Genomic DNA, 24,871 nt, shown 5'->3' with positions numbered 1-24,871 from the left:
TCTCTAGAACTTTTATTTGTCAGCATATTTTGTTCATATTTATACACGAGCTATATATTATTCATAGCCTCTCATAGGACAATTTTGAATTTCAGCCAGATTCACTTTTATTTCAAGGAGAAATTGCCCTTTATATGATTGAAAATTTGTCGTTTCCAACTTGTTAGCACTGATTAGGATTATACCCCGCTTTAAAAAAGGGGGGGGGGGGTATACTGTTTTAACTCTGTCTGTCCATCCATCAGTCCGTCCCATGAATATTTTTGCATTTTTACTCAGGAACTACAATACAATGATTTCTGAAATTCTGTTTCAGGGTTTATGTAATACAGCTATACCGTTTGATGTGTTTTCAGATTCATCACTCAACAACTTCCTGTTTACCGAATACTTGTATGATTTTACACATGTCTTTGATAGCCAAGTTGAAAATTTTCATCACATTTTTTCAGGAACTACAATACAATGATTTCTGAAATTTGGTTTCAGGGTTTATATAAGTCAGCTATACTGTGTGATGTGTTTTCAGATTCATCACTGAACAACTTCCTGTTTACCGAACACTTGCATATTTTTACACTATTAATATTATCCACTTGCGGCGGGGGTATCATCAGTGAGCAGTAGCTTGTAGTTTCACTTGTTTTATATTTTGAATGGATTAAATTTATATTTACATTAGGAAAATGGGGAAGGGGAGGGGGGAATTAGTCCTTTAATATACAAGTAAATATTCCAAATTGTATGTTGAATGTGTCACCATCTTGTTGGTGTTTTGTTCTCCATCCATTGATTTTCTCTCTTTATGGCACCTCGGTATGGATACTTTTGCTTAAAATGCATAAGCCCAAGAACAGGATTTATGGCTCTTTGTTTGACAGAAAAGTGTCATTTTTAACGCCTGTCTAATACTGGACATTTTATTGTATACCATTGTCTGTAACTTTCAATTGGTGAATTGTTTATAACACATTCTGTTTCAACTTGTCAATATTCTGATTTTGTCAAATAGGGAGAGTATGCAAGAATCTGCTTAATAACACCTCCTTAAAATTTAGATAACTGAGGTTTCTCCCCATATCTTAGAAGAATTTGACTCCTGTTGATGCAAATCGTTGTCTTTAAGTATTTTCAGCTATTTTGTGAGAAGTACACGATTGCAAATGTACATATACTATTTTTTTAGTCTGAGGATTTCAGTCCCTTTTTTAATATATAAGGCACAATGGGTACTTGCTTCCATTTGTGTAATCTGAAGCTGGATATACTATTTTTTTTTTAAATAGGACCATGCAGTAACATATATGCAAGAAGCCAGAGAAAACAGTACAACAATATTTTATTTAGCATGTTCAAAAACAAAATAAATGAGAATTTACGTTTTATTCAAACTGTTAAATTGTGACTAATTTTTGATGAAAATCTATTTGTCCCAGTTATCTGTATACCAAAGTCATGACTGAATTCAGTCATCTTGCACTACAACTTTCATCTTAATTTATTAATTGAATATTCAATTGATAATACATTAAAAATTGGAGATTGCCATCGGGGTCACCCCTACCCCATCATGTTTGAACATATTTTAAATGGTTGAGATCCCCACCCCTAAACCATTTATTCTTGTATGTGACAATAAAACAAATAAAACGAAATATTACATGTAGGGGATGTCTATGGGGAGCACCCCCATCCCCTTATGTTTGTTAAATTGTAAATGGTCAAGATCCCCACCCCTTAACCATATTCTTGCATGGGATAACAATGCAATTCAAATGAAATATAGGTAAAGTCTGTGAGGGTCACCCCCGCCCCCTCATGTTTGATAAATTGTAAACGATCAAGATCTTTGTACCTAGACCATATATATGTTCTTGTATGGGACAATAAAACAAATCAAATGAATATGTGACCATAGGAATTGCAAATTAAGGGAGCTTTGTTTGGGAGACTTCGTAAGTTCGTAACAGCATCTTGTTACAATTACTTCTTGTTATAAATGCCATTATGGGTTTCTTGGGCACTCAGATACATTGTAACACAGGCCCGTGGTTGCTAATTTTTATAAAAATGGACTATTCTTACTTCCCTGTATATCTGGCTGGGAACCCAAGTGCCTGTGAAATATAAATAGAGAGGAGAGGATAGGGATATACATGTATTAGAAAAAATATTCAAAATCAATGCCAATGGAAACCAGTATTATATGCACAAGTGAGTTAAAATAGTCCAGTTGTGTTCCCAAATTTCAAATATTTGGTGGCAATTGTCATGATATTTTAGGTGAACGATTCAGGCTCTGATCAATAATTGGTTTCCATATTTCTGTTTTTAGGTTTATATGATGTCAGGTCATATAAAGGTTTCACATAGTGAACTTTGTTATGATGCTGAGGTCTTATTGCCACTTAAAGAAGATGTTTTGGAGAGGGAGACACTCAAATCACAGTTTCCTTCAGCAGTGGGTTTGAGGTACCATGTAGGAGGGGTGTTGAAAGCTGTTGCAGCTGATACAAGAGGGTTTTCTTCTCCAGATGGAGGTTGGGGAACAAGAAGATATATTGTTGTAACAACAGCAGAATGTGCTGGTATGTACATTCATGGTTGGTAGAAAAATCAATTATTTTTTTGTACAACAGAACTACAGGATGTACAGGTGCTGAGCTCTTTGTATTGATGAAACTCAACAAAAAACCTAATAGCTTGGCAAAGATCAGTTGCCCACTTTTGTTGCAGATTGATGAAAAAAAAGTTCAATGAATTATGTCTCGAACAGGCTCTTTTTAAACCTATATATTTTGAGCAAATTCTCATGAATTTTTTTTGCAATACTATCGAAGGATTTAAAAGTATTAGTTGATTGTTCTTTTATAGGAACTTTGAAAATAAGATATCTGAGTACTATACGACGACTGTGAGTGATTTTGAGCTTTCTACTGTTTTGGAAAATAAGGGTTGAAACAGATGATAAAAAGGGTGAAAGGATTTTTGATACCTAATTTAAACTTCAGTACTTTTAGTTGAGTACATGACGGCCAAAAAATGTGTTGAAAAATTATGGTATGATACCGTCTTCATCTGTGTCTTTAAGTTGGGATACATGTACCTGAAGTAATATCTTTCCAAATAATTGTTTAGTTTAAAATTTTGTCATGATAATCGCCAACTGCTTTAATTTTATCTTTTTAATTTTACTATGATAATATTTACTTAATATAGGACAAGCAAGAGATATCATTGGCAACAGGCCAAGTACAAGTGGATTGGCTCAGCAGATTACTTCTGTGTTTAAGTCGTCAAAAGCCACTTCACACCCAAGGACACATTTCTCACCAATACAGGGAGCTGCCTCCAGAAAAGACATTAGACAACAAATGAAAAAGAAGAAGAAGTTATTTGAAAAGTCATATAAAGTTGTTTTTATTGGAAATATAAAATTGCCAGGCATTCTGTGTGCAGATATTATCCTAGAAGAAGGATTAATTAACATAAGTTCGGAGGATACAGAGGACACTATTAAAAACAAACTACTTGACATATTTGACAGCACTGACAAAGATCCCACCAAGATCATTTTTTTATCGTGCTCACACAAAAAATTATCCAAACCAAATGTACCATCAACATTCAAATTTGATGGAATAGGGCTGAAGGCTCTGATTGGTCAAGGGAAGCTTTATGTTCTCGTCGAGGGCCCTGAGGTTTGTACATTGTATTTTATCATTCATTGTACAATATTTCCAAAAAAATGGAATTAGAAAAATTCTGGTAGATTCAACACAAGAAATGAATATTGATATACAAAAAATAGTGTCCTGTGAAAATATGGAACAAGTGAAAAACTACAGACTTTGATTAAGAATATTACATGCAACTTTAATTCAGAATTACTGGAAAATAACATGAACAGTTTAAAGGAAAATAACAAACTCTTTCTTTTATACAAAAATATTAAAGTCAAACAAGACCAAAAATTTTATCTTCATCCAAATTTTTGAAACAAACTAGACATTTATTTACAAAAAGTTAGAATTAGTTACCATAATTTGATCATTGAAGGGCAGATAATCTAAACATACCTCAAAACAATAGAACGTTACGTCGTGTCCAACTTGTAAAACCTTAGATGAAAATCACTTTCTCCTCCACTGTCAAATCAATAATGCTTTACATATAAAACCTTTTAATGCCATGGCAATAGATAATGCTATGTTTCCAAATCTATCTGATACTGAAAAACTAGTAGTCCTACTAAATCCGTCAAATATAAACCAAGTGTCAGAAAAAACAGGTTCCTTTATTATGTTTTTAACAACAGTCTTTTAAGAACTGAGGACAGGGAACTCTTAGTTAGTTTTACTTGTGTATATTTAGATATGTGTGTGTTCCACTCAGTTATTTTATTGTTGTTGTTATTTTTGTTTATGTTAAAAGTATAATGTTACTTATATGACAAATACAGTTTAATATTGTATAACTATACATGAAGGACAACTACACATAAGCATTGATCACAAAGTTAACTGTTACCTGAGAAAGTAAACAGTAAAACACCTACTTATAGTTGTATGACAAAATATGGGCCGCAAAATATTTATTAAAGAATTAATAACATCAAAGAGGGGGGGGGGGGGGGGGGGGGCAAGAGGGGGTCCAATAAAAGTTAACAAAAAATACATTCTCACAATAACAGATAACAAAAAAAGTAAAAGTCCTATAACAGCAACAGAAATAGTCAATAACAGATAACAGCATTTTTTTTCTTCAGAATAACAGATATCAAAGATTCAAATTGGCCCATAACAGCATAACAGTTATACCCCTTGCCCCCCCTCATCAAAATGTATTATGAGTCTTGAGGGAGTTGCAATATCCATTTAAAGGAAAGAAATATAATTTAATGTAATGTTCTTATTTTAGGTGCAGATTTTTACAATGTTCGTTAACACACATAAAAAGTTTTCTAATTAGTGACATAGTATATTACTGCAAAAATATTGATAGCTAGTTGTTTTACAAGTATGAATTAATTTTTAGTTTGAAAATGATAAGGACATGATGGATCAAAACAAATTAGATGACACAGACATGACAGACGAGGAACTTCCAGTATTCGGCAAGACACACTCTTTACAGGTAATTATGCAGCATCATAACATTTTAGAGCTCAAAACCATAGAACACAGGATATAACACATGTAGTTTTAATCGACAATAAATCAAACGTTTCTTAGTGGTGGTCGCACTATAGTAATCAGTCTACAGCTGCCACTCAAAACAAAATCATGTCTAGCATGTACCTAAAATTTGTGATTTAGGCTTTTATTATTTTGCATGTGGATAGATCACATGAAGGTGATAAAATCTGCTCTTGCTACATGTAGGATGATGGTCTTTTACCTTCAAGTTAGATTAATGATTTTTGGCTGGATTTTGCGAGTTGAAAAATCAGCTGAATTATAATATGTGAATGTTGGTCGCAGGGAAATACTGTATTTTTAATATTTATCTCAGGAACTAAAAATCGCAGGCTCTTCATATTTGGTATGCAGCTTCTGTATGGGCTCTCACATCAATGAGATGTGATTTCAGAGTGAGGTTTGTAGCTCTTCTTCTTGTTTTAACAAAAACTGGCCCTTTCTGTCTTTGACCCATTTCAATTTTACATGATTCATGCTTTCCTATATGATGTGTTCACTGTTCATATGGAATCATTTTTTTTAAGAATGTCTTTCTGTAATTCTGTTTTGTATGAAAAAATAATTTGTACATTTTATAAATACAGGATAAAAACAATATTTGTACAGTGGCAGAAAATTGTATTCGTACTCGACACACAACAGGTATGAAATGCTTGGTAATCCTATCATACTCACTCTATGTACCTATAGATTAATATTCTTATCCAAGTGCACTTCATGTATATACTGATACATATAATATATTTTTATGTCGCCTGTTTTTTATATAGGGGTCACTTTGACAAAATCCATCTTTCCAAAACCTTTGCCGCATGCACCGCAATGTTGTCACACATTTTCATTGCAGTTTTCTTAACTACATGCAGCAGACTTTTAATATTTTGGAGAATGCTTTATCTGGAAGTACTATGACGCGTAAAGCATTTTCATGGCTTTGCTTAATTCCTATTTAATACCAAAAACTTTGATATTTAAGGCATGCTGGTCAAATATGTATGCAAAATTTCATTGCAGTTTTCTTTACAACTACATGCAGTACAGACATTTGATATTTTGCATCTCTATGCTTTATCCTTTAGAATTGTTTTTCATTGCACTGTCACTCAACTACATCCTGTTTATCAAAAACTTTGAAATTACACATGGTGGACTGCGGACATAAATAATGTGTGCAATGCTATCAATAAAATGCAGGCGACATACAGGTTCCCTTGAAGACAGTACAGTCTAGTTTGTAATTAACAATTGTGCATGTAACACTAAATAGCAATCTTGTGACACATTCAGATAAATGGACCATCATGATGATGTTAACGTTAAGCTTTTCATGAAATAAATTTTATATCTTTTGCCCCTACAACAATTTTTTTTTATATAGATCGATTGACTCGCTGACGTTCATTCTTTTATAAAACATATTTTCATGACCACACTTTGTTAGCTAAATTCATGCATTTTTAAAAATGATTTTTTAGTTTGTTTATGGTTGTGACATTTACCATATTAACACTTTTCAGAAGAAAAATGACACCTTTGCATTAAAATTATGAGGGGGGATGTCTAGGAAAGGGAAAGAAAAAATATTGAGTATCCAAATTGTCTGAAAATGAGCAAACAACATAGGGCCATGTGAGCTATTGTTGTCACTGAGCGTCCGTCCTTGTCATAAATTTAAATAAAAATCTTCTCCCACTCTGATAATAACTGAACAGATTGGGACCAAACTTGGCAAAAACATTATCAGGGTTTCTATTTAAAATTGTAAGGAAAATTTTGATTCGTCAAAAACATGACTGCCATGGCTAAAAATAGACCATGGCATCCAACACCTGGGTTTTGCATGTATTTACTTAAAAACTGTTACAGATATCAAAATTCTAGTATAAGATTAAATTGATAAGTACATAATAAGATCTACCCATACAGACATTTTAAAGTCAATCTGATATTAACCAGTCCAGGTGGTATGGCCTTTTATTTAATTTTTCTCTTTTGTGCACTTGAAAACTGCAAAATGAAAATTGCAAATTGTTCAGCTCATTAAGATCTACAAAAAAGTTAGCAGGGGCAAAATTGTCAGTTTTATTGTACATGTACATGATGTACATGATGTATCTCACTTTAAATACTTCAAGTTTTGTATTCTTCGCATATTTTTGCTTATGACTCTGGAAAACGGTACATTAGCTAGATCCAAAAAATTGCAAATTGTTCAGTTGATTTAGGGCTACAATGAAATCATCAGGGGCAAAACTGTCAGAATTTCACATGTTTTTGCTTGTATCTTGAAAACCATTACACAGTTTTATAAGCACTAAATTAATGTTGAGCTCATCTACTAGAGCTTTAAAAAGTCCTCACAACAAAAAATGAAAAAATAACAAACAATAGGTCTTAGCAGTGGGGTACAGAACAAAATAAAGGGGTCAATATGCATTTATTTGCTTATTTTTGCATGTAAACTATTGTATCAAAGTCAAAAGCATATGAAAGCTATTTTAATGGTAAACATGATATTCCGAGTTGAATTGCAATTAAATGTACACTTCTTTTTTCATGTGTTAATATGCAGATACCCCAAGCAGACACAAATGCAAGTATGAACAGTGACCAGGAAAATACAGGCTCATCCGCAGTTAGTATTTATGATTTAAGTTTTAGACTTTTTGTTGTTGTTTTTTTGTGATGAAATGAATAAACACTCATGGAAATATACAATATGGTTATTGTTGGGCTCCACAACATATGCTTTATTTTAAAAAAAAATGGCATTTGCTTCAATGACAGTGTTTATGTTTAATGTAAATCCAATTGCAAACAGCATTCCATGATGTGCTATAAGTTTTAAGTGTACAGTATGAAACTACTTCCCGAACAGCTCTTTGTACATGTTGTATGCAATAAATTGAATTAGTGTTCAGAGAGAGTCATATCTCTTGCACGTAAAAGACACCCTTGTAGATTTCGAAAAAAAGAGCAGGGTAATGCCGCTACAAGCAGCACTAGCACCTGCAAGTGGAAAGGGATTAATATAAGATGAAAAACTTGTTTCCCAATCCAGTATAATTAAATATGTTTAAACTAATAAATTATTATATGCAGTATTCTATGAATTTAGTGCTAAATATTACTTCAATATTTTGAAGTGTATGTTTCTGGTGTGTATTTTTGACACACTCCTGTAGGATAATAATCCTGAAGGAATTTATTGAACTAGGATAATATAGTTTTATGAATATTGTAGAAACCACAAACAGACATCACCAAAACTGTGCAAAGTCAAGATATAGTGGAAGGTGATCCGGAAGATACAGGCACACCGACAGTTTGTATTTACATGTAACTTAGCTATTCCATTAGAATGGATGTGAAAAGGTTTTATTATGAAATGTGTGTCATGCATCTTTTTAACAAACTCATTACATTATAAGTCTTTATCATGACCTCAAATGTTATTGCTTTTTTAAGATCCTAGATTGATTGTCATATGCAAACAGAACTTCAAAATTTTCAGTTTGTTTCATCCTTGTGAGCACTGTGGATTTAATATATTTCAATGGACTTTGATTAAACTAGTTACAGAGTATTCTACATGTTCTAGGAGGCACTATTACAAAATTTGCATTTTACATACAACAAGTACTGAAAATTTGTTATTGCATTAAAAGAAAGGCCCCAAATTTATTTCAATCTCTTGTTCTAAATAGCTCTTTACGCCACAGGTGATCAATTTTGATTTAAATCTACCAGTATCAGTTCTGAACTGAGTTTCTGTAATCTTTAGTAATGGACAATTCAGATATTTCAATGCCTGCCGAAACTATTATTAAAGAAATGTCAAAAAGAAAACAAAAGTGGCTAGGGAGATTTCATTTCAGAAAAATGGCAGTATTAACTGAATCTGTAAATAGTGAGCAGTAGGTCTTAGAAAGTGAAACCTGATTTAGATGACAAGCAGTATACATTTGTTAAAAAATCAAAATGAATTAAAATAACATGCATGTATGATACGTTGAAATGCTATATGTGCTGACCAAGAATACTCTGCAATTGTTTTACAATTTGAAATTGGTTAATTTTAAGACGGATTACCCTGTTTTATAGATAACATTTCATCCATCGTGCTTAGAACGTAGAGAGCGTAGATCTCGATTAAGCTTGCGGTCATCTACTGGTAATGATGCTCTGGCATGTCCTTCAACTTACAGGTATTTTATTTGTAGATAATCTGGACACAATTTCTTGATATAATGAATCACTGTTACCTATATTTTTTACTTGACCAGTCAGGGCTACTTCTTAAACAAGTGATTTCAGGATCACCTTTAAAAGTGATTTCGCTATTGAAAAATGAAAAATGTTTACAAAATTAGAAACAGACTTTTTAAAATCACTGAAATAAGTGATTTGAGATGTAAACATTAAATCACTTATGAAAGTGATTATAACATTTTCTTGATAATTTATCCACAAGCTAGATCTACATTGGGTTTAAAAAACAACTATTCTATTGAAAAAACTACTGAATACATACAAAAATGCTCTTTTGCTAAATTAGTATGTCAGTTTTAACAATTTATTTGGATTATGCTTAAACTGGAATAATCTGTAGATAAGGTCAAAACCTTGAAGTAAATCATTCTAATTATAAAGAAAACAAATCAGGTTACATAAATGTGTTGACTTTTATGTTATTGATAGAGTAGTTAATGAAAATTTGATTACAGAAAAATTCCCAAGGGTTCTTTTAAAAGCTTCAGCACACTAACTTACTGCCCCAGCGCACTGATGAAATTGATATATCAAGATTAAGATATTTGATCTATGTAGACAAATTACAGAAAAAATTGCCATTTTATGGAAAATTAGTGAAATCAGCATTTGAAGATCAAAGAAAACACCAAAATCACTTAAATAAGTGATTACTGAAATTTGAAAATCACTGAAATAAGCGATAATGAAATCACTTGTTTGAGTCATACCCCTGACTGTTGACTGACTTACATTTAAGTTTACTTCAAAGTTCACATCTTTCTTAGTAATACCAATTCACATACAGAATTTTTTTCTTATAAATGCTCACAAATCTACAAATTTTTTGTCATTCACAGCAAGCATTGGAATTTAACTCTTAAAACAACTCTTATACATTCTGCTGATCCCTGATTTGACATGTCAAATAATTTTCAACAAATGGCTGATTGTTTTTAGATAACTTCATTCGTAAATAGCTCGCCATCCAGTCTTAGTCATTTGTAAAGCATTGTTAACTTAATGTAACAACACAAACACTATTCTTAAAGAATGGTGAAAAGTCTTTTGTGTGTAATTGAATACGATTGCTTTATGAATCAATTACAAATGATTGAGTATAGTTTATAATTGGTTGGCCACAAGTTTAGGAATAAATTTAAATACTTTCTTGATGTATATGAATATACATTTCCGATTGTTTTGGGATATATTCGAGTACTTTGCAAATGTATTTGATATTGATTTAAGATTTAGGTTTGATTGATTGGTTAAGGTTTAATGCCCTATCAGCAGCTTGTGAAAGTTTTATGAATCTGGTAAAGTTTTGAGATTCGTAAGCAATCGTAAGAAAAATTTGTGTATGTGAAGTGTTATAACTATACATGGTAGATTCATCTAACCTTGTATTTGCATGCATCCTAGATAGTAGATTATCATCTAGGCAAAGTCATGTGTTTCGCAGTTGAACACTCAGACAATATTAAGAACAAGACAAACTAAGTGATAGTTGATTATTTATATTTTTGTCAAAGATTTGATACAAAAATCCAGCATACTTTATATGTATTTTTTCAATTGAATATCCGTATTGGTGACAAGTACCTAACCTGGAGGTTTCAACGTAAGTTGTGTCATAAATGTCTAACTTCATATAAACATTACAGACATAAAAAATAGCATTGAGTAAAAAGGAAAACAGAATGAATAATAGGTTAATCAAACCAAGATTTATTTATTACTTAGGTCATATGTCCAGCTGTTTGAAACTGAAATAGTAACAGTTGATGACTCCGATGATGAAGGTGACAAAACCATACCAATGGATGGGTACGTATTTGAAGATTTCATGTTTATTTATGTATACTTAAATTGCACTAAAATTGGGATTGATTTTGGGAGTTTTGGTCCCAACAGTTTAGGAATTGGGGGCTAAAAAGGGCCCAAATAAGCATATTTTTTTATTTTCGCACTATAATTTAAGTTTAAGTAAATAGAAATCTATGAAATTTTGATACAAGGTTTATGACCACAAAAGAAAGGTTGGGATGAGTTTGGGAGTTTTGGTCCCAACAGTTTAGGAATTAGGGGCCAAAAAGGGGCCCAAATAAGCATTTATCTTGGTTTTCGCACAATAACTTTAGTATAAGTAAATAGAAATCTATGAAATTTAAACACAAGGTTTATGACCACAAAAGGAAGGTTGGGATTGACTTTGGGAGTTTTGGTCCCAACAGTTTAGGAATAAAGGGCCCAAAGGGTCCAAAATTAAACTTTGTTTGATTTCATCAAAAATTAAATAATTGGTGTTCTTTGATATGCCTAATCTAACTGTGTATGTAGATTCTTAATTTTTGGTCCTGTTTTCAAATTGGTCTACATTAAGGTCCAACGGGTCCAAAATTAAACTAAGTTTGATTTTAACAAAAAATGAATCCTTGGGGTTATTTGATATATGCTGAATCTAAAAATGTACTTAGATTTTCTATTATGGGCCCAGTTTTCAAGTTGGTTCAAATTGTGGTCCAAAATTTAACTTTGTTTGATATCAACAAAAATTGAATCCCTGGGGTTCTTTGATATGCTGAACCTAAACATGTATTAAATTTTTGATTTTAGGCCAAATTTTCAAGTTGGTCCAAATTGGGGTCCAAAATTAATCTTTGTTTGATTTCAACAAAAACTGTATATATGGGGTTCTTTGATATATGCTTAATCTAACCATGTATTTAGATTTTTGATGTTTGGGCCCGGTTATCAAACTGGTCCACATTGAGGTCTAAAGGGTCCAAAATTGAACTTTATTTGATTTCGTGAAAAATTGAATTCTTGGGGTCCTTTGATATGCTGAATCTAACCATGTATTTTGATTTTGGATATTGGACCATAATAGGTAATGTCCAATTTAAAGTTTTTAAGTTTAAGTTCTTAGACCACATTCATTATGTGTCAGAAACCTCTGTTGTGTCAACTATTTAATCAGAATCCAAATTCAGAGCTGTATCAAGCTTGAATGTTGTGTCCATACTTGCCCCAATGTTCAGGGTTCGAACTGTGCAGTCGTATAAAGCTGCGCCCTGCGGAGCATCTGGTTATCCCTTTCATTGGTGATACTTTTTTGTTCATTTTAGTGATATCAGTTTGCCAGAGTTATTAATAAAGTTACAGTCACAGGTTGACCTGGAGAAGATAACGAAATTCAATATCAACAGAAACCTTGTTTTAGATGGTGCTCGGAGAGCCATCAAAAGGAAATCCTTCTGTGCTAAAAGCAAGATAAGTGTGAAGTTTACGGACGATGTAGGAATCGCAGAAGGTGCCGTAGATGAAGGTGGACCAAAAAGAGAGTTCTTGAGAATGCTGATGAAAAAGATCCAATACCTGCACATTTTTGAAGGTCCTGAAAACAGAAGAATTTTGGCCTATAGTACATCAGGTGAATTTATATTGTCTCATCTTGGTGAAAGATTAAAAAAGGAATTTCATGTATTCTCTATACAGTTACATTTTTATGTCTCCCACTTTATAGGGATGGAGAGGTATTTTGTCATGTTTAATTATCAGTCATCTGGGTGAAGGTTTGCAATTGTTTCTCCATAGGCCGTAATGGTAACGTTTTCTTCTGTTGCTCAGTCCATATCGTTAACTTGGATATATATGATGGCTCGTTTTGAAGCTGAGAATTTCTTATTTGTGGTTAAATTTTCAGGGTACGAAGTGAGATTACTTTTTCTGTAAATTAGCAAACCCAGAGTATTCTTTTGTGATGCGGCTCCTTGTGGTCAAAAATCCCTGTTTTAACACAATAAGTTCTTTGAACTTTTAATAGCTCCATAGTTTTTACACATTTATTCTATGTCCCTCTACTTTCCTTATCACCACAAATGGTTAAGCTCAATCATTTGTAAAAAATAGAAACATGTCCAATATCAATACACAGAGATTTCTTGTACACATTACTTGGGGTTCCTCATCTAGAGCTGGTGCATTAGGGATCTTGACCCATCTCTCACAATAACCCTCACACCATTTACAATAGGGGACACTTTGGGGATCTAGACACTTGTTACGGTTTTAAAGGGAAGGACCATTTTTATGCCTCATTTATGGGCATTATGTTTTCTGGTCTGTTCGTTCATTTGTTCTTCCGTCTGTCTGTCCGGCTTCAGGTTAAAGTTTTTGGTTGAGTTAGTTTTTGATGAAGTTGAGGAAACTTAGTATACTTGTACCTTATGATATTATCTTTCAAATGTTAATGCCAAATAAGAGTTTTTACCCCATTTTCACGGTCCACTAGACAGAAAATTATAATGCAGATGGTGCATCCATGTATTAGGGACACATTCTTGTTTCCCTCATTTTGGTTCTGATTTCTGGAAGGTCTGTGAAACACAAAACAAACATGATATATATTATATCACTGAATCAGGGATTGATAATATATAGTTATGAATAGTAAAATTTATTCTTTGACATCTATCATGTCTATTAAGGCCTCTAAATGTTAAATTTAATATATCTTAAATCTTTTATCACATTTTAGCAAAATATTTAGTTTTGTTTTATTGTAGCCCTAGAAGACAATCTGTACAGAGATGTTGGATTATTCTTTTCCCTATCCATTGTACACGGAGGACCATCACCAAAATTCCTTTCTCCAGTTATGTACAATGCGTTGGTAGGACAAGCTGGAGAAAGGAATATTGAAGATATAGCAGATGGTGACTTGAGAGGAGAAGTTCAAAAGGTAGTATTTAGAAAGTATTGGATTGATAATAAGAATTGTTATAGAAAATAGGGGTAGAATGCAGTTTTTGGCTTATAACTCAAAAACCAAAGCATTTAGAGCAAATCTGACGAGATTAAATTGTTAATTAGGTTAAGATCTATCTCCCTGAAATTTTCAGATGGATCGGACAACCGGTTGTTGGGTTGCTGCCCCTGAATTGGTCATTTAAGGAAATTTTGCCGTTTTTTGTTATAATCTTGAATATTATTATAGATAGAGATAAACTGTAAACAGCAATAATGTACAGCTAAGTAAGACCTCGAAGGCTAGAAATAAGGCAACATTTGACCAACATGGTCAATTGACCCCATAAGGACTTACTGTCCTTTATAGTCAATTTTTAACAATTTTCATAAAATTTGTAAATTTTTAATAACATTTTCCACTGAAACTACTTGGGCCAAGTTCATTATAGATAGAGATAATTGTAAGCAGCAAGAATGTTCAGTAAAGTAAGATGTACAAACACATCACCATCACCAAAATGCAATTTTGCCATGAATTCATCTGCTTCCTTTGTTTAATATTCACATAGACCAAGGTGAGCGACACAGGCTCATTAGAGCCTCTAGTTTTGTTAATTAGCTTGAAGATATTGATTTGATTATTGGTTACAGATCAAGATCAAATGTTGTTCTGGTTTGATGAGATGTTGAGCACAGTTATGGTCGTTGGATAGTTTAAACTTTTTTATTCTTCAAGCTTGAAGAATTTGACTTGATGCTTGTTATATACTTTACACTGTTACAAGTTATAGATCATGATCGCATATTGTTCCAATAAAATGAATTTTTAACTGACTGTATAATGTCATGCAATACTCACAGAATGCCTGTTTTAACCCAATTTAAACAAATTAGCAGATAATTCTATTTTCTAAATATATATATATGTAGTTCTTGCTGGCTATATACCTATGTGCTAAATGTCACCTGACACTTAGATTGTTGATAGAGTTTTAATAACCTGTTTTTCTTTTTTAGTTAAAAGATGCATCAAGTTTGCAAGACTTGAACAAACAAATGAATGCAATGTCAACCCTGTTGATAACAGCGGGATGTTTCAGGCCTATATTGAACATGCAACAAAAAGATAAATTAATCATGGATATTGTCAGATTTTTGGTCCTGGAAAGAACCAGTACTCCTCTTCACCAGTGAGTAATATTTTATTTTTGATTGGAAAACTGGGGCCCTTTATAGGTTATTGTTCCGTGTTGAAGGGTGTACATTGACCTCTAACGGTTTACTTTTTTAAATTGTTATTTGGATGAAGAGTTATCAGTTGGTTATGTCATTGGCACTCATACATCATCTTCCTAAGTATTGTATGGTATTAGAGAGACAGGACTGACACTTCCATTCAACAGAAAATGAAATACTCTGGACTGAGTGGGTAAATTATAGATTAATATCTCCTTAAAGGAAAATGTCATCAATACATGCAATGACATGAAAAGTGGAGGGTATTAAGTATAAACTCTTTTTAAAAGTCATCAATGAGAAGTTTTTCACATGCAATCATTTCTGTTGAACTTGAATGTATTACAAAGCATCCTTAACCTGATAACCTGTTTCATCTAAAAGACCCTGCTGAAAATGGAAATGGTGACCTGAAGATGTTTGTAAACTATATAGCTATTATGAAACTTTTAACTTAGGTTTTTTCAACAACATTAAAGTCTTGTTGCAGGATATAATGTGTAATTCTTTTGTGAACAGTTAATATAGATGTCTCTCTTTCAAAGAATGAAGACATATTATTTAAGTGTGAATTCCTCATACAAAATTTTATCCATGTCATGACTTTTTATGCCCCATGTTTTCTGGTCTGTGCATTTGTTCATTCGTTCGTTTGTGCATCCGTCCGTTTGTCCCACTTCAGGTTAAAGTTTTGGTTAAAGTTTTTGGTCGAGGTAGTTTTTGATGAAGTTGAAGTCCTTATGATATGATCTTTCTAATTTTAATGCAAAATTAGCAATTATCCCCCATTTTAACGGTACACTGAACATAGAAAATGATAGTGCGGATGGGGCATCCGTGTACTGGGGACACATTCTTGTTTCTCTTTTGAAGTAGATATCTATAATTTGGTACATGGGTGCATCATGTCGAGGACATGTGTTGCTAACTAGAGTCAGTAACGAATCACAGTAACCTTTGACCTCGAAGTCAAATACATTCAAAAATTTGTCTAGGCTATAGGCTTTTGGTATTTTGTATGTGAGTATATATCACCTAATTTAAAAAAATTAGTGACCTTGACCTTTGACTTTAAGGTCAAATAATTAAATGAAGTCTATTTATGTCCCCAACATCTTCAAGTGCAACACAAAAGGGATATATGCATTTTCTTCCACCAAACAAATAGTGAGATGAGGTGAATTGTCTGTCGTGTCTTTCACTTATCATTCTCAAGATTGCCATTTAAAGATTATCACAAATATTATTCTTCTAATAGGTTCTATTTTTGTTTAATTCAGCTGAATACAATGCATATCTTAAATATGTTTACATGGTTGATATGTTGGTGTTTAATAAACTGGTATACAATTACAGGTTGCGTGATGGGTTACAGACACTTGATGTATTAACGTACATTCAAGAGCATTATAAAGCATTTAAGGATTTGTTTGTCTGTCAAGGAAATGAAAAATTGACCGCTGAAATGATGGAGGTGGTGTTTATGGATATCAAAATGTCAGTTCCAGGCAGCAACAGAAGACGGGACGAGGAGAACATTGTTGGATATTGGAGAGATTTTTTAATTGACTTGCAAGGTACTTGTAAAATATATGCCTCACATCTTCTTTTTATTATATAAACATAAAATTTGATTCAACACCACCACTTCTGGAAGCACATATTCTGATCTGGAATTTTAATTTTTCTATATGAAGGCTTAATTTAAAACATAAGAATGCTCTTGATCTTTAATACATGTATATTTTAATTCTTAACCAAAATTAGAGTTTCCTGCATTGCAATATTGTAAGGGACAGTCATTAGAAAGAAACTTATGAAACCAAGCATTATCAGAAACAGAAGAAAGTAAATATTGTTTGTTTGGATATATAGGGTAAAACTACCCAAAAGGACTGAATAGCATTCTTATATTTTCTATACATGTATGCCCTTTTACAAGACTTATGGTATAACGTTTACCGTCCGTCTTCAACATTTCCGACATTATCTCAAATACGCTTTAACCACTATGCATAAAACTGTATTGAATTGTTATATCTTTTGATTTGAGCTCCCTTTTGTTTTTTTACAAATTTCAAATTTACGTTTTCCAAGTATTGGGAGTTTTACTAAAGGGGTGATTTTCCAGTTTTTGGACAAGAACTTGAAAAAAAAAATCACCAACTTACTAGAAACTGTTTAATTCTATTCACATGTGCTCCCTTTTGATTTTTATACGACTGCAAAAAATTTGCGTTCGTATATTGCTATCACGTCTTCGTCGTCGTTGTCGTCGTCCGTAGACAGATTGGTTTCCGGACAATAACTTCAGTTTAAGTGAATGGATCTCTGTGAAACTTAACCAAAAGGTTCAATACCACAAAAGGAAGGTTGGGATTGTTTTTGGGGGTAATGATCCCAACCGTTCAGGAATTATGGGCCAAAAACAAGCATTTTTCTAGTTTCCGGACAATAACTTGTGAATAAATTTTTGATTGCTCTGAAATTGTACCACAAGGTTCAATACCACAAGTAGAAGGTTGGGATTGATTTTGGGGGTATTTGCCAAAACCGTTTAGGAATGAAGGGCCAAAAAGGGGCCCAAATCAAGTATTTTTCTAGTTTTCAGACTAACTTGTGTTAAAGTTTATGGATATCTCTGAAATTGTACCACATTTTACAAAAATAAAATTTCTTAACATTTTTTTTTTGTGGGGGGGGGGGGGAAATATTTGGGGGGGGGGGGATTTTTTTTTCTTCAAGATTAACGAAATTACCCTTTTTTTGGAAAAAATATTTGGGGGGGGGGTGGGCAATTTTTTTTTTTTAATTTTAGGATTTCTCACAATTTATTTTGCTTTTTTTTTGTCTATAGTCTAAACACAGGTATTGCACAACAGCAGTGTATTGCGCAACAGCAAATTGTATTGCGCAACAGCATGAAATCTTCAATTGAAAATAAATTCAAATCATTTAACCAATTTAAAGTTCTTTGACTACATTTATTCTGTGACAGAAAACTATTATGTGTCAAATATTTAATTAAAATCCAAATTCAGCCTCTATCTCACAATGCATGTTAATATACCGAAGGCAACCAAGTTGCGAAGGAAATGATGTTTTTGACTTGTCCACAGTCAATCCCAACTTTTTTTCAAAAATTTGCAGATAAAAGTATACCATTCTTTCTGCTCTGCTGATTTGACTGAAATTATGTGCCTTCAACTTTGAAACTTCACCAATTTCACAGTCCATTGAACATGGAAAATGATAATGCGAGTAGGGCATCCCTGTACTTAGGACACATTCTTGTCATTGTTTTTATCTTTAAAAAAATTAGGGACCAGTGATATAATAAACCATGTAAAGACAGACTTTGTTTTTTTAAAGCAATTGCCAGGCAAGTTGCTTTATTCTTATGGGACATAGCCATTTTGACCTACATTACATAGTATAATCCCGTATAATCAAGCCTATCAAGATCAAGATCAAGCCAAATTTTAAACAGATTTTTCATTAAATATTCTGACAAAATCCTACTTGTCTTCTTCTTACATACATAAAGACAAACATAGACAAACAACCGTTGTTTTGTGAAGTTACAAAATATTTTCATGAAGATGCATTTTAACATTTAAGTTGCCATTTGTTTTCTCTAATTATTTTGAAAGTCCGCATGGAAAAAGTGCGTTTTTTACCCCTGATATTTCGTTCTCATTATGTTTCATATAAATTTTAAATCATTTTTGTTGTTGAGTTAATATTGATTATTTCAATGAATTATTCCTTATACGATTTTATTTTGATTGTTTCGTGTTTTTATTTGCATGTAGTAAATTTTCTCTTTTTCATTCATAAAACTATGGTTCATTCATAAAATTGTTTTAAATTATTACGCACGTTATAGTAAAGAAACCGATGGTTATTCACTGTTAAAGAAGCACAATGTTCCCGTTTTGATTACATTGACACTGAATTTACTAACCTAATTGTTCAATTTCATCTTAGGGGTCGTTAAAATAGCCCCAAAACACGATTTTGTTCAAATCAACTCCCACGAAAATATAAATAGATTAACAAGGTCTCACTAATTAGAGACAAGAAGCGTCAACAAGCGACTAGGAAGGGCAAATAAGCAACAATGAAATGAAATTGGCGACAAGAAAATGGAAATAAGTTACAAGATTGCAAACATATTTTCAACTCGATTGACCCTTGATTTGATTTCTTGTTGCTTATTTTCCCCTTTGGTATCGCTAATTTAATTTCCTTGTCGCCATTTTTTTAATTTCAAAAATCGCCTTTTTAGTCGCTTGTTGACGCTTTTTGTTTCTAATTAGTGAGACCGCTTTCATCATAGATCTGTGAATCACCGATTTGCCGAGATTTTGAAATGAATCCTCTGTTTGCACGTCGGAAATATATCAAACCCTGATTTTGGTGGACGAATTTCAAGTTGCAGGATGTCCCTTGCGTCTCATTTGATTGGAATTCGTGGTGAAATTACGACTTTTGAGGAAAAACGATTTCGTCAATTATGAGGGTCTTGATGGGGGGGGGGGGGGGGGGGGGGTGGTCTGTTATTCTGTAAACATTTAATTTTTACCCTTTTTTTCTCTAATCTTCAAAAAATTAGTCTATTCTTCAAAAGTGATTTTTTTACGCATTATTCTCTAATTTTTTCCCCAGTTTTCTTTGATAGAAGTATCGGAAACCAGTTCACATTGACTGAATCCTATAGTCTGTTATCACGAAACCAAAAAAAGTTTACAGAGTTTGTTTTCACTTTTATATTTTTACAAATTTCTTTAAATTTTAAGAAGGGAAAATTCTGTAAACACTTAACTTTTAGCGTTTTCTTTTATTAATTATTCAATATTCATTATATTTTTAGACCACACATTTCTCTAATCTTCATTTTTTTGCCCGTTATTCTCTAATCTTCATTTTTTAAGGGCATTATTCTATAATCATTTAACCCCATCCAAACCCTCAATTATGCCTTTGCAAAACTTAGCCGACAACGGAATGTGAAATGTAGTTGACACAGACAGTTGGAGCTTAATGTGTTTTTTTTCTATGCATAAAAGAACATTGCAATTTCTTCACGAGAAAGGAGAAGTTGCGATCGGGGCACGTTCAAAACTCTGTCACAGTAACTTTGACGCACGGTCCGAAGTCGTACGTGGACGTAAACAATTAGCTAAACATAGGCGGATCCAGGGAGGGACCCTGGGGGTCCGGCCCCCCTTTCGTGGGAAACATTTGGTTGATTATATAGGGAATCACTGAAGCATGACTGGAGCTCCCCCCTTTATGAAAAATTCTGGATCCGCCACTGCTAAAACAAGGAAACTGTCAATAAGATGTTTCAAAAAATGTTAACTACTACTAGTATACAGCAATTGCTTTTACAGCCTTTAAGGCTTTGATTTCATATTGGGACCTCATTGAGATGTGAAGCATAAAAAATATTGTTCATGTAGTAATATGAAAGTTTATTGAGTGAGGTTGTTTAGCTTTTATAGCCAACTAAAGTTCAACTTTGTTACATAACATTTAATGAATCAGTTATCCTCTTTGATTTTTGTATAATTATGACTATATGGACATTCCCTGTGATCAATCTACTACCAGCTTGGCTGTTGGTTTTGGTCGATCAATTACTTACCTGGTTTGTATAAACATGAGTAAACCTCAACTGAAGTCAACATTTTGTATAAAGTTTTAATATTTGTCTTATTTCAGAAGATGAGGATGGTGAAATTACCTTAGGTGATGTTTTATCATTTGCAACTGGAGCAGACTGTGTACCTCCATTAGGATTTGATCCATCACCATCTATTACTTTTCTTCATGACTCAGGATTGTTTCCAAAAGCAAACACATGCTCAATGGAGTTGAAGCTTCCAGTTTCAGAAGATTTTAATACATTCAAAAAAAACATGACTTTTGGAATTGCAAACTCACCAGGCTTTGGACTGGCATAAACCATTCATGGGAGTCTTTAATTTTAATACTCTTCCATACTTCATCTTCATTTTTTGTCTTGCCTGGTACAAAGGTTGTTACAAATACAAATTTGAATATTTCTGTATAAATATATTGATTATATAAATTCTTATACAAATGGTATCATGTTGTCGTTGTCCATAGACATTTGGTTTTCACACAATAACTTAAGTATAAGTAAATAAAAGTCTATGAAATTTAAACACATGTTTTTTTTACCACAAAAGGAAGGTTGGGATTGATATTTGGAGTTTGGTCCTAACAGTTTAGGAGGAAGAGGCCAAAAGGGTAAAATGTTAACTCTTTTTTTTTTTTTTATTGATTTCATCAAAAATTGAATTATTTGGGTTCTTTGATATGTCTATTCTAATCGTGTATTTGGATTCTTAATTTTTGGTCCTGTTTTCAAATTGGTCTACATTAAGATCCAAAGGGTCCAAAATTAAACTTAGTTGATTTTAACAAAAAAATAATTCTTGGGGTTGTTTGATATGCTGAATCTGAAAATGTATGAATTTTTATTATGGGCCCAGTTTTCAAGTTGGTCCAAATAGGGGTTCAAATTAAACTTTTGTTTGATTTCAACCAAAATTGAATATATGGGGTTCGTTCTTTGACATGCTCAATCTAACCATGTATTTAGATTTTTGATATTTGGTCCCCATTATCAAATTGGTCCACATTATGGTCTAAAGGGTCCAAAATTGGAACTTTATTTGATTTCATCAAAAATTGAGTTCTTGTGGTTCTTTGATACGCTGAATCTAACCATGTATTTAAATTTTGGAAAATGGACCATAAAAAGTGAATGTCCAATTTAAAACTTTTCAGCTTTTAGACCCCATTCATTCTGTGTCAGAAACCTATGCAGTGTCAACTTTTTAATCACAATCCAAATTTAGAGCTGTATGAAACTCGAATGTTGTGTCCATATTTGCTCCCCATTTTCAGGGTTCCACTTCTGCGGTCGTGTCAAGCTGTGCCCTGCCAAACATTTTATTATGTTATAGTTTTGAACAAGTTCCAAAAAGAAACTTGGGTGCTTTATATGTTAAATTGTTGTTTGACTCAAACTGCACAGACATCTGAGTTTGATTATTTTGTAAAACATGTATAACAGTTAGGGAAACTGATGAGTTGTTGAAAATAAAATATTTAGATCTAATGTTATCATAATACTATGAACTTTTGTTTTGCAATTTATGGAGAACATAACTGTCAGGTTTATTTTCATTAAAATGTTTTATTAAAGTATGTGTTATGTGTATATATAGGTCCAAGTGCAAAAACCCACATTCTTACATGTATGTTTTTGGAAATTTATAATAAATTTTGAAGATTTTCATAAACACTTTTTAGCTCACCTAAGTAAAAGTCCAATTGCCATCAAGTTATGACCATCATTTGTCATAAAGTTTTCACATTTTCATTCTCTGAAACCTCTTGACAGATTTTAAGTAAAAATCGCATGAATGGTCAGTGCAAGGTCCTTAACAAATGACCCTACTTTGTTCTAGTCCAATGAAAAACATGTCCGCTAGAGCAAATCTTAGATTCTGTTTGGCCAATTTTCAAAGATTGTCTCTGAAACTACTAGACAAAATGGTTTGAAACTTTACATAAATCCTTATTTTGTTCTGGTCTGACGAAAAATGGCCACAGCCAGGGTTCAAAGTTTACATAGAAACCCTACGGGAAATCATATTTTTCCAATTTCTCAAGTACAAAGTAGCTGATATATGAACAAATTAAACCATACATATATTTGAATATTATAAAGCTCTTAAGATAGACCAAAAAAGGATTGCCAAAAGGGCTACACATGCAGGGTCATTGTGAGCCTCCGATTTTCAAAAATCTTGAAACTTAAGAGTCATGATCTATGACATGTCCTGAACAAATGGTCTTCGTTTTTCTCTGGTACGGAAGTACTGTAAAGGTGAAAATGTACAACTGGCAAGTGTCATCTGTCCTTTTTTTTTTTTTTTTTTTTTGGTGTTTTTACGCCTTTTTTAAGCACCCCTTTTGGACTATTTCGTGGCGGTCAGTTTTTATTGGTGGAGGAAGCCGGAGTGCCTGGAGAAAACCACCGACCTTCGATAGGAAAACTGACATTCTGATCTTGACCTTATTTTCATGGTTCAGTTGTTATTTTTTTGTTGTCTTTTTTCTTTTACTATATGGAATGATTGTAAGGTGTCATCTGACTTTTACCTCATTTTCATGGCTCAGAGATAAAAAAAATTATTATTTTTTAGTTTTAGTCTTTTTGTAATATTTAATTGTATATGCAATAGGTCAACTATATTTGATGCATAGAAATATTTTATGATCTATGTGTCGGTCTCACAGGTTTTATTTGACCTTTACCTCATTTTCACTGTTCATTGCAAGGTGTTTTGGTGTAAAACTATAAGCAATAGGTCAAATATGTCTGTTGTATGGAAGTATAGTAGGCTGTAATTGTCTGCCAAGTATCGTTCATGTGACCTTGACCTCATTTTCATCGTTCATTGTTTAGTTTCCATAGTTCAGTCTGTTTCTTTGAAGCTATTTATAAGCAATAGGTCAACTTACTATATTTAGTGTATAGAATGATTGTAACATGTACACGACATAACAAGAGGCTCTCAAGAGCCTGAATCGCTCACCTTAAATTATTTGCTTAAATCTTTCATCAATGATTATTTTGGCTTTTCAATTTATATAAATATTCTTGAATCTGGTCATATCTTCTTCAAAAGCAAAAAAATGCATTTTACCCCTATGTTCTATTTTAGCCATACAGGCTTTCTTGACGTACAAGGAAATAAAATATAAAATTTATACTTGATACTCTGAAACTCATTCAGCCTAAGTTTGGTGAAATTGATTCAGCAGTTTCAAAGGAGAAGATTTTTTAAAGTAAGCTAACAAGTAAAACAAATTAAGTAAAATGTCTTTAAAGGGCAATAAGTCCTTTAAAGGTCAATTGACAATTTTGGTCATATTGACTTATTTGTAGATCTTACTTTGCTTAACAGTTTTGCTGTTTACAGTTTCTCTTTATCTATAATAATATTCAAGATAATGAGCAAAAACTGCAAAATTTCCTTAAAATTACCTATTAAGTGGCATCAACCCAACAATAGGTTGTTTGATTCCTCTGAACATTTCAGGGCTGATAGATCTTGACCTAATGAACAAATTCACCCAATGTCAGATTTGCTCTTTATGCTTTAGTTTTTGAGATATAAGCCAAAAACTGCATTTTACCCTATGTTCTATTTTTAGCCATGACGGCCATCTTTTTTGAGGAAACAGAAAATAAAACACAAACTTTATTCTAGACACCCTAATGATCATTTACCTTAAGTTTGGTTGAAATTGGTTCAGTAGTTTCAGAGGAGAAGATTTTTTAAAGTTAGCAAATATGATGAACAAATTGTGTAAAA

General features: G+C 32.6%; 1 protein-coding gene across 1 annotated transcript; it reads left to right on the top strand.

Moving 5' to 3' along the window:
• The first annotated feature begins 549 nt into the window (after nucleotides 1-549).
• On the top strand, nucleotides 550-22,688 carry LOC134710199 (uncharacterized). Its single transcript, XM_063570433.1, has 12 exons — nucleotides 550-2,588; nucleotides 3,220-3,701; nucleotides 5,038-5,136; nucleotides 7,774-7,836; nucleotides 8,446-8,526; nucleotides 9,306-9,409; nucleotides 11,199-11,282; nucleotides 12,584-12,888; nucleotides 14,024-14,199; nucleotides 15,225-15,397; nucleotides 16,800-17,020; nucleotides 21,174-22,688. Exons 1-12 carry the CDS (start codon nucleotides 2,342-2,344, stop codon nucleotides 21,413-21,415), a joined length of 2,277 nt encoding a protein of 758 aa, XP_063426503.1. The 5' UTR covers nucleotides 550-2,341; the 3' UTR covers nucleotides 21,416-22,688.
• Nucleotides 22,689-24,871: the final 2,183 nt, after the last annotated feature.

Source organism: Mytilus trossulus, chromosome 3 (genome assembly GCF_036588685.1).
Source record: "Mytilus trossulus isolate FHL-02 chromosome 3, PNRI_Mtr1.1.1.hap1, whole genome shotgun sequence".
Classification (NCBI taxonomy): Eukaryota; Metazoa; Mollusca; class Bivalvia; order Mytilida; family Mytilidae; genus Mytilus; species Mytilus trossulus.
The sequence above is the reverse complement of the archived record's forward strand: the minus strand, read 5'-3'. Positions and strand labels throughout refer to the sequence as shown.

What these genes read in the sequence shown, in the direction of transcription:
- LOC134710199 (XM_063570433.1), top strand. Translation starts at nt 2,342, where the DNA reads ATGATGTCAGGTCATATAAAGGTTTCACATAGTGAACTTTGTTATGAT. An exon ending in TTCTCGTCGAGGGCCCTGAG is followed by an intron (nt 3,702 to 5,037) that starts GTTTGTACATTG and finishes ATTAATTTTTAG; the next exon opens with TTTGAAAATGATAAGGACAT. An exon ending in AAAACCATACCAATGGATGG is followed by an intron (nt 11,283 to 12,583) that starts GTACGTATTTGA and finishes TGTTCATTTTAG; the next exon opens with TGATATCAGTTTGCCAGAGT.